Genomic DNA, 10,754 nt, shown 5'->3' with positions numbered 1-10,754 from the left:
AGATTTGAAAGATGAGGAGATGAAATTCAAGTAAAGAAAAATTAGAAAAAAAAACCTAGGATTTGTAGAGGAGATCAAAAAGAGAGATTATAGCTTATCCTTGCTATCATGCCATTCTTGCAAGGTGGGGTCTCATTTCTATTCTCCACTTTCTTGAGTGTTTTCAAGGATATAAGTGATTATGATGAGGAAGGGTCCATATTTTTTCTCCATAGAAGATCTCTGGTAGAACTTATGGAGAGTGAAAAAGAGGGGGCTTTAGGAAGAACTCAATTTTTGTTTCATTTTGTTTTAATAAGTATACATGGGCTTCTATTATATATACATAATAAAAAATAAGGAATTATAAAGAAAATAAATAAAGTTTAGATGCAATAAACTTTTAGTTCATTTTGGCACTAAAGTAACACCAGCCATAACTGACTTCTTAGGAAAAGCCAAGTCTTCCAAGCACAAGATAGATTCTTTTCATTACTAAACAGTCCTATAAGTCAAGATTTAAATAAAATTCTTAGTCAACATTAGAACTAGTTAATTTAAAAGAAGATTAATAATATATTATGTAGTTATCTTAATAAATCCCTTTATGAAAAGCAATCCATGAGCATTCAATATAAAACAAGGAAGCAATTAATTTTTAGCTTCATGTGGTTTAGGCAGTTAATTTTGGTCGTCCAGATAAACTATACCATCGAAGCATGAGATTATGAAATGTACTCATCATGTTAAGTAAGATAATATAAGATTTGAGATTCTTGTAAATCATTTATTCCCTATTTTAGAGCATAACTTCTATGAAAAGTAAAAAATAAATAAAAATAATCATATTTTCAATGACCCCAAAAGATGGCTTGGCACTAATCATTTCTTGTTCTTGCCTTCAAAATTTAATGTGACATATGCCCATTAGGCTCTATTCCTAGTCAATAAATTCGGGCTTATACTTTGATGACCTTGAGTTAGGATATCTTGGATTTTTTTTTTTCTTTGCTTATTTGGTCTTATTTAATCCTATTTTTAATCTTCACTCCTTATTGGTATTTACCATTATTGATTTTATTCTTCTTTAAACCATTTGACTTTTGAGAACATTTTCATTTGCAATCCTCCTTAGTCCAAGCCCACATGAGCTTCACACACCAAGCAACTTGATTTAATGGCTTTTCTCCTCTCTAAATTTTGTAGCATGCTACTTTATGTTGCATTCTCCTTCATTACTTTTCTAAGAATAAGCTCTTCCAAACTAATGATTATAGTTAATGATTGATCTTTAGCTTCATATCAACTAAAATAGAAGCAAAATTAACCTGGACTGAATAAATACAACACAATAAAACCTAACAAAGTAATGAAAATTTAGAATTTTAATCACTAATAACAAATCTCTAATTTATACTCCTTGCAATATATTCTCAAAGGTATGAGCATGAGCTTGGCTTGATGGCATCACAGTAATCATTATCACCTTTGAATTGGCAAGCTTTGGCCAAGAAGGAAAGACTTGAGAAGCATCAGAGCCTCCTTAGGCTTGTTCAGTGGCACAAGATGGCCTGCTCCCCTAATTGTCACCATTGTCAGACCTTGGTACTCCACAAATCTTCCACCAACCTACAGGCCAGCATGGTGAAAAGGAACTAAATTTTTTTTTTTTTTTACATTTTTACTTTCTTGAGGTTGAAAACAGTTAAAAACAAAATTGTTTGGTTTGAAGAGCAAAAAAGAATAGTCTTGTTTTTGTTTTTTTTTTACCTGTTTGTTATGGTACCATATCTGCCAGTTGGAAAGGAGAGGCAAGCCTAGAGACTCAACACAGTACCTGGAGCCAATAACTGGAACTCTGCCATCTGTGTCTCCACTGCAAATGTTAAGAGACAGAGAGAGAATGAGAAAATGAGACTCCCCAAAAAACAAAAAGGAGAAAGCAACAAAAAGAGTCACATGCGTCAAACAGTTTTTTTTTTTTTTTTTTTTGTATATCAAAATATAAATTTTATATAAATATGATTTCAAAATTTCTAAAATTAACTCATATGATAGTACTTATGATTGTATTTGCATGTAGTTTATTTTAATATGTTGATTTGAAGTTTTGGCTATCAATAAAAAATTTCTAGATTCTAAATTTACATATGTGACGTGTGTGCAAATTTGATTTGAATTGACTCAAAAGTCTAAAAAATAAAAAACATATATTGTATTTGTATGTGATTAAGAATAATTGAACAACAATAATAACAATCATTTATCTCACTATGTGGGGTCAACTACATTAATCTTATTTTCATTGTGTTCTTTTAAGAGTTAAATTCTCACCTAAATCTAATAAAGAATTATCATTTCTAATATTTTCTAACCAAGTCTTTTTAGATCTACCTCAACCTTTCTTAACACTACCGTTGTCAGGTCCTAAGTTCTGGATGAGAAAAGTGAAGGATTGCGTTAGGTAGTTGACAGAAAGTGTAAAATTTGTCGAATAATCATAACATGAATCTTTTAATACTCAGAATAATTGAACACAATTAAAAAATAATAATGTATAAATATGTGATATAATTTCTCCAAATCACAGCTGTAAGGTTAATTTTGAGTCAATCAATACACATGTGATTATTATTTTTTGTTTTTTCTGATCTGATCATGGTATGCTTTGTGTGGGGATGTATCAAACAGGAACAAAGAGCCATGCGTATAAAGCTGGGAAGTGGAGTGGAAAAGATTTGGAAGGAAAGCAAATCAAAATGATGTGAAGGATGCTGAAGATGACTTAAAGATTTGCTATATTCCATTGATATGAAAACCTATGAAGCCTACGCCATTCTTGCAAGGCAAATGAGGATCATACAGTTTGAAAAAAAAAATTTTGAGAACAGAGAAATAGAGATATTTTAGTATTCCCTACTACTTCAAAAATGGAGGATTTGCATACATGTCACAAAAATTCTCACATCTAAGTTTTTATATTTATTTAAATAATGTCAAAATCTATAAACCATATAAAAATATTAACAATATTAACTTATTCAAAGTAAACCGCATCTTTTGGTGTATATGATATAGTGTAATTTAGATACTAAGTGAAATATAAAAAATTAAAGTGTTGTATAATATAAATACATATTAGGAGGATTTGCAAGTATATGAAATAAAATTGTAGGATGAAAAGAATAGGAGGAAGAGGATGGCACAAGGAACAAAAATAAAGGAAATGCAAGGCTTGAACAGCCTTTGGCAAATTTTTCAACCTACAATAATTGGTGGAGCTTTGATCTTCCAATAGATCCCGCGCATCATAGTTAAGTAATAAAGATCCTCTTAACAACTAATAAGAAGAAACCCTGTCATGGACGAACCAACATATTCACCGACCAACATTTTTTCTTCGATATTCTATCTCACTTTCTAGCTCATTCACTGGGGTGTTATTTTTTATGTTTGATAAATGTGAAGCACGATAAAAATTTCGTGTAATATTGTCATATTAACTTTAATGGTAAAGTTTAAGATGAATAATCTTGATTAGCTAATTAGATTATGAATGATTAAAAATATAAACCAAATAATTTATGGTTTAGCATTGACATTAGATCTTTTTTAGATGATTTGAATTCACCTTAGCTGAAATCAAAACCTTTAATTTTAATTTTGACAGGCTACTTTACTGAGATTGGACTCATTATCAGTTCTATCAATGGAAAATAAAATAAAATAAAATACCAATGTAAATTATATAATAGGATGTGTTATTAAAATTTAGGCCAAACCTGTATATCCATATTCTTAATCCAGCCTTGATAAGTTTGGAGTAGATAGGAAGAACAGAGAAGACAGTGAAGTTATAGATATTCAGAATGGAATCACTGCCACAAACAAAAGATAAAGATGTGATGCAAAAGGAACAAAAGAAAATTAAAAACAAAAAGGAGTCCCATCTTTGACAAACATTTACATTGACCAAACAGAGAAAAAGGTATTAAAAGGTTATATTTACTCAAGAATCATAAAATGACTTTCTTAACATTTACCACTACACCATTGTAAATTCAAAAATATGAAGACAAAATTAAAATGCTTTAAGAAGAAATTAAACTCAACTTGCAAACCTTCCATTTTAAATTAGCTTTCCTTGTAACATGCAGTGATCTCTTCACATCAGCCCTGTTAAAGTACTTCTCCACATAGTTTGAGAAACATGGATCATATCCTGATGGAATCCTTATCCTCTTCCTAAAATTCATCTGCAACTCAATTCACAAAATACATAAATTTTGATAAGTTCCAAAATTATGATCATATTTAGACTTCGTTTAGGACAACTTTCTTACAGTTTTTTAAAACAAATTTAGTATAATAGAAAGCTGTTTTAAAAAATAGTAAGGAAGTTGTTCGAAACGAAGCCTTAATCAATATCTAAACTATTATGAAGTACCTTATCTTGAAAATTTAGTTTATAATCATCATTTAATGATGAGTTTTCAACAGCTATGCACATTGGTGCATAGATATTGTAGATGTCAATCTCATTGATATCAGACCAGTTGCAAGCCTTGTTAACAGTAGCATATGCTTGGTCTGATATCACACTGTGACTCCATGCATACTCCAACAATCCTTTGGAGTCATAATAATTGTCAGTCTCAGGGTTCCCAACCTGTGATGCAATAAATATTAGACAAATAATGGCCTAATAAATAAATAAATGAATAAATTATATATATAAAGAGAGAGAGAGAGAGCAATAAACTTTTCTTTCTCCTAGTAAGAAAATGATCATTGTCCTCTTAATTTTACTTTTATACCTACCGTTCATACAACCTTCCAACTCAAAATGAAACATTTAGGCTTCGTTTGAGATGACTTTCTTACTGCTTGTTAAAGCAACTTTCTAGTAAAAAAAAATTAATTTTTGTACTGAAAAGCTGCTTTAAGAAGTAGTAAGAAAGTCATCCAAAACGAAATCTTAATCTCATCGATGTTATGAAAATTACTTGCCAAGAACATTTTATCCACCGTAGTGATAACTTATTCATATCATCATATGTGAAAATAAGAATGGTTGACAAGCATATTAAAGCTCACATAGTATAAACAAAACAAATCAACAAAGAAAATTATAATTATCTTCTCATATAATTGAAAGCATTCAATGGAAAAACATTATCATATATGATTTATGGTTTTAATGATGTTCAAGAGAATGAATGGACCACATCATGATTTTGAGGGTCATAACAAGAAAAGATTGAGATATAAGAGAGAGAGAAGAGAGAGAGATTTAGGTTTTGTTTGGAAAAACTTTTTTACTGTTTTGTAAAGAAGCTTTCTAGTACAATAATTATAATTTTTATACTAAAAAATTGTTTTAAGAAGCAATAAGAAAACAGTCCCAAACGAAGCCTTAGTTATTTATATGTAGCCCGGGTGAGAAGACATGGAAGAGCATACAACCATGAAGCCTTTGAGGTTAATATGAGGAAAGCTCTTTGGATCCTTGTTGTGTTCATAGATAACCTCGGCAAGTTGAGGTACATAATGTCCTGCAAAACAGAATTTGTTTGGTAAATTTAAGAAATACAACTGAATAAATGCCAATAACTTTTAGCATTTTTTTAATAGCTCCTGAAATAATAAAATCATGTCCATCTTTTCATAGCTTTCCCATCAAAGCTTCTTTATGTTCTATAAAAATAAGAAAAGATTATTCGGTTCATATTCCTTTTAGAAAGATGAGCATGAATCATCATAACTTTTACAAGTTATTTATGGTCCATCCTTTAGTTTTATAATTGCTAAGCATGAGTTATGCAAAGATGTTTAAGGTTTTATTTGGAATGATTTTCTTATTGCTTTCTAAAACAAATTTTGAGTACAAAATATTTTAGTTTTTTTTTTTTATTAAAAGCTATTTTAAAAAACAGTAAAAAATTCGTCTAAACCTAAATTATAATTTGTCAAGTTTGGTGAGGGTTATTTAATATTATCTCAATAGCATTATTATAGAATAAACGTTTATTAAAATAAAAGAGCAGTGCGTTTAATTTAGTTTTATCTTTTCTAAAAATAGTATATTATTTGGAATGAGGACAAATTTTAAAAAATAAGGATTATATAAAATTATATAAGAGTAAACAATTTAATAAGGAGTAAATTAAAAAGGAGCTTCAAAGATAAAATATTTTATGTTTTTTTTTTTTGCAAAATGCAAAAATATTTTGCATTTTCATCTTTTTTTTATAGTTTTGCAAAAATATTTTGCATTTTCAACATTAAATATAATTTTTTATAATTTAATCATTATAACTAAAAACAATTTTCATTTTCAATATTCCTTTTTAAAATGCATCACAATCTTCATCTCATAATTTGTATTTCATTTTAGAAAAGAAAATAAATCCCAACCTAAATCTTTGATGAAAAAATAAATAAATATTTTCAATAAACTTCAATATATAGTTCACCTGCATAACTCTCTCCAGCTATGTAAAAATCATGGGACTGATACTGTGGAAATCTTCTCATCCAGTTTACTAAGAAGTTGTAAGCATCTTCAGCTGTGTAACAAATTCAAAAAAAAATTACAAGAAAATATAATGGGGAGAAGGATTCAAAAACCTGATTACAAATAATTAATTAACTTAATTAATGATAATGATCTTATTTTTATTTGCAAATATAAGCCAAATAAATTAATTTATAGCAGCAGATTGATTACCAACAAATCCATCTTCCAGTCTACTGAAGTCAGAAGATGAATTGCTGTAGGAGAATCCAACCCCAACTGGAGATTCCAAAAATAACAAATTTGCTTCTGCATTTGAGATTAGTTCATTAAATAGCAGACTTTTTAGAGAGAGAGAGAGAGAGAGAGAGAGAGAGAGAGAGAGAGAGAAGAATATGGAGAGGAAATGTGGATTGAATTGAATGTAATAGACCTTTATTCCAAGCATATTTATTGAACTCAAGCCCTGCTCCATGTCTCTTGATTCTCAAAGGACCCAGCTCCACTACTGCTCCATAGCCAATAGATGAACACCCAGGTCCTATAAAAAAAGGGAAAATACAATCAAAGATTTAAAAAAAAAAAAAACTTAAGAAAGATTCAAGTTTTCTGCTGCATTTGAAAGATAAAGATGAAAAGCATAGAAACCTCCATTGAGCCAGAGGAGGAGGGGCTTCTTTGATGGCTGTGTTTCTGCTTCAAAGAACCAGTAGAAGAGAGCTCTTCCTCTTTCAATGTTGACTGTAATATGACCAGAGTACTGAGAAATTAATAAATTTTGAGGCTGGCCAGGGAGTTCTAACACTCTATCAGAGTCTTGTGAATCTGAAACTTTATCTTCTGTTCTTCCTTGCAGAGCTTTGCTGCTTGGAATAAAGAAGAGAGAAAGAAGAATTATGATGGCCGTGGAGAAATGTGAACAAGGTTTCATGGCAGATTTAATGAAGTTCATTCTCATAGGATGAAACAAGAGAAAAGTAGAGAATTATTTGAGAAGAGGAACAAATAGAATATTAGCAAGTGCACCAGCCCCTGACTTTAAAGGCTACTTTGTGGCTTTTGCTTTGTTTGAAACTGATCAAAAGCTTATGAATACTTTTTATTTCAGCCCCACCTGAATTTTGGGCTTATTTGACTAAATGTTTTTAAAATATATATGCATAGTAATTAAAATATCTATATAATTTATTTTCTGTCTTTGTTATGATTTTTTTTATATGCTTTTGAGCCAATTCAGTCAAATTCACTCACACATCATATACACAAGCTTTGAATCAAAAACCTCTTAGGTTTTGTTTGAGATGGATTTCTTTTTGCTTTGTAAAACAGTTTTCTATAATAAAAATTTCTTGAATTTAAAATTTTTGTATTAAAAGCCATTTTAAAAAGCAGTACTAAAGCTTCCCAAATGAAGCCTTAGTTGATAGCTAAATATCTCAACCAAATAGATCAATATGAGCTATATGTCTTTGTTATGATACATTTCAAATATATTACAGATGAAAGGAGTGTTTCAGAAATGTAAACTTCCATGCTATGAGTTTTTCTCATGTTAAGAATTTGCAAATTTTAAAGTTGTATTTAATTTATTTTAAACATAAAATTAAATTTGTAAAGGTCAATTAGACATTTTTTCATAGATAAATATATATTTTTAAATATTTAATAATGAAAATACAATCAAAATTATCAATGTAATGATTGAGCCAAAATTAGAAAAATAAAACCAATCTTCAAAAAGTCTAACTCACACACACATAACATACGGAAACTTCGAACTTAAAATCTCTTGATTAATAGTCAAAACCTCATACGCTACCCTACAGACACAAGCAACTCAAAAAACTTTTGTGAAAAAAAAGAGAAGTCAATAAGTTAGGGTTCGGAGAGCTGTGCTAGGGTTTCTCTTTTAGCTGATTTGCGCCTCCTCACTTCCTTCTCCTCCGGCTTTGCCTTCCTTCTCCTTCGGCTTTGCCGGAGGCCCTTCCCCTTCATCCTCATGGATCCTCTGCTTTTAGTCTTTGACTTCCCTCCACTGTCGTCTGCTGGTGGTGTGCCTCTCCTTCCAGAACGTAATTGGAAATCAGTCTTTGCCTCTGAAGAATCCTCTTCTTCAGACCTTCAACTTTCTCACTATCCTCTTGAACCGGAAATCATCCCTTTCTTTGGAGAGAAATTGACTCAAGGTGCAGGTGACTGGAATCTCTATCTGGTCGGGTATTTTATTGGTAGCAGACCATTTTATGAAGCTTTGCTAGGAGCCATAAAGAAAACATGGAGTCTCAAAGGTGCATTGCAGATGTATCCCTCAATGATGGTTTCATCTTGTTTAAGTTTGCATGCAAAGAAGATCTGGATCTTGTCTGCTCCAGAGGTGTCTGGTTCTTGCTAGGAAAACCATTTATATTTCAAAAATAACATCCAAAGTTCAAACCAAAGAGGAAAAAAATTTCCACTGTTCCTATTTGGATAAAAATCCATGATCTTCCACTTGCTTGTTTGAATTCTGAGGGAATCTCAAGGATCGCGAGCAAAGTAGGAGTTCCTCTTGCTGTCGACTCTCTCACGACTAAAAAGATCCGCCTCACCTTCGCCAAGGTCTGTGTGCTGGTGGATAGCAATGCGACATATCCAGATGAAATCTTCGTTTATTTGGATGGGGACGTTGTCAGACTTACGGTCCAGTATGAATGGAGGCCCACACCATGTGACCACTATAAGTCACTTGTTCAATATACTTCTCTGTCCCTCTAAACCACATACTGAAGAGTCAGGTGATCCTAATCCCGCTGCCCCGAATGTTCCTCATTCGAGAGGCAGAAGCTATATCCATAACTGGAGGAAAAGACATCCTTATTCCAAGCCTAACAGAAATGTCAATCAACCTTCTTTCCCCTCTATCTCTGAACCTATAAGGGATTCCCCACCAATTGTCCCCAACCCACTTTCAGCCGTCCCTAATCCAAATAATGTTGATCCTTACAACTCTATTGGGTAGCTGCTCTTTTATCAACCTCATTCTCCTCCTCCACATCGTCCCACCAACAATTTACCTATTGATTACCCAAACAATCAAAATATGCCTCCAGCTGAATCTGCCCAAGCTATGCCCCCTCTCGATCCTGCTATTTTATGTACTATGGAAACAGGACACTCTAGTATCCCCAACCTCAACTCACTCATAGAAGAGACTCCCTCCTCTTCAATCAGTGCCTCCTCAAACCATAATTCGGGCTCACCTCCAAGAGTTTTATCTCCTAACAAGTTTGAAGCACTTGAATATTTGTCGGAGCAAGAAAAGCCACCTAATTCTTCTATATGTGATGACGTGGTTACTAAAACTCAAAAGTCTAAGGAAGCTCCTCACAACTCTCCTACTCAGTGGTTGCCAAAAAATCTGCTAGGTGTAAGCAAGCCAAAAAAATCCCATACGCAATTCATTTCCTGATGTTTTTTCGTCCATAACAGCATGGAATGCAAGGGGTTTCAATCACCCTGACAAAGTCCTGTGTTGCAAATATCTGGCAGAATCGTTTAAATTAGATATGTTGTGTATTTTGGAGACTCAAATTCACACTCCATCTCTCCAGAACCCTTTCTTCGATATAGCCCACTCTGTCTTTCCCAATGATATTGTTCTTGTTGATGATATTGTTCTTGTTGATAAGACTAGAGAGGGAGTTGAAGGTAAACTTTGGTTAAAAGAAATCAACATTAGTCCATATCTTTTTGCTTTAGTCATGGTTGTTAGCACTAGATATTTGCTAGAGGATGTACCTTGGTGCATGCTTTTTGTTGATGATATTGTTCTTGTTGATAAGACTAGAGAGGGAGTTGAAGGTAAAGTTGGATTATGGAGATCAACATTACTCCATATCTTTTTGCTTTAGTGGTTAGTAGACCTAGTGAGGGGATTGTGACTTTGAGCGATCAATTCATTAATAAGTGTAACACGTTTTAAATATCTTGGATCTACTAATTAGATATATATATATAAATCCATTAATTTTTTACTCTTATATATAGGTTATGGATTATAGAAATCAAGAGAGTTGGATGTATAACGATTATCTCAAGTCGGAAGATATTAACAGATGAATTCATCAATGGTGAACTTTTCATTCAGCAAGCGAAACAGCTGCCCAGCTTTATATCAGAAGAAGTTTTGATGTCCATGTTTCTAAACACAAAAAATCTAGTGCACTAGAACCAGATGATGTAACTGTTGATCTGTTACAGAGGATTCATGCCCACGGTA

At 32.0% G+C, this 10,754-nt stretch overlaps 1 protein-coding gene across 2 annotated transcripts; it reads right to left on the bottom strand.

The window, feature by feature from the left end:
* Positions 1–1,418: 1,418 nt before the first annotated feature.
* On the bottom strand, positions 1,419–7,563 carry LOC110107967 (serine carboxypeptidase-like 26). Of its 2 annotated transcripts, XM_020838451.2 has the most exons (10): positions 7,145–7,562; positions 6,930–7,037; positions 6,710–6,805; positions 6,456–6,548; positions 5,446–5,534; positions 4,427–4,648; positions 4,093–4,235; positions 3,762–3,857; positions 1,750–1,855; positions 1,419–1,608 (listed from the first exon to the last, which is right to left on the bottom strand). In XM_020838451.2, exons 1-10 carry the CDS (start codon positions 7,452–7,454, stop codon positions 1,462–1,464), a joined length of 1,410 nt encoding a protein of 469 aa, XP_020694110.2. In that variant the 5' UTR covers positions 7,455–7,562; the 3' UTR covers positions 1,419–1,461. The 2 variants fall into 2 exon arrangements, with proteins under 2 accessions (XP_020694110.2, XP_028549431.1); XM_028693598.1 differs by lacking the exon at positions 3,762–3,857 and having other exon boundaries at positions 7,145–7,563.
* Positions 7,564–10,754: the final 3,191 nt, after the last annotated feature.

Source organism: Dendrobium catenatum, unplaced genomic scaffold, assembly GCF_001605985.2.
Source record: "Dendrobium catenatum unplaced genomic scaffold, ASM160598v2 fragScaff_scaffold_325, whole genome shotgun sequence".
Classification (NCBI taxonomy): Eukaryota; Viridiplantae; Streptophyta; class Magnoliopsida; order Asparagales; family Orchidaceae; genus Dendrobium; species Dendrobium catenatum.
The sequence above is the reverse complement of the archived record's forward strand: the minus strand, read 5'-3'. Positions and strand labels throughout refer to the sequence as shown.

Bases quoted from the DNA above. Each gene is read 5' to 3' on its own strand.
- LOC110107967 (XM_020838451.2), bottom strand. From the start codon at position 7,454: ATGAGAATGAACTTCATTAAATCTGCCATGAAACCTTGTTCACATTTC. The intron at 7,038-7,144 runs GTTTCTATGCTT...CTTTTTTTATAG, and splicing joins CCTCCTCTGGCTCAATGGAG to GACCTGGGTGTTCATCTATT. The intron at 3,858-4,092 runs GTTGAGTTTAAT...TGTTTGTGGCAG, and splicing joins TTAAAATGGAAGGTTTGCAA to TGATTCCATTCTGAATATCT.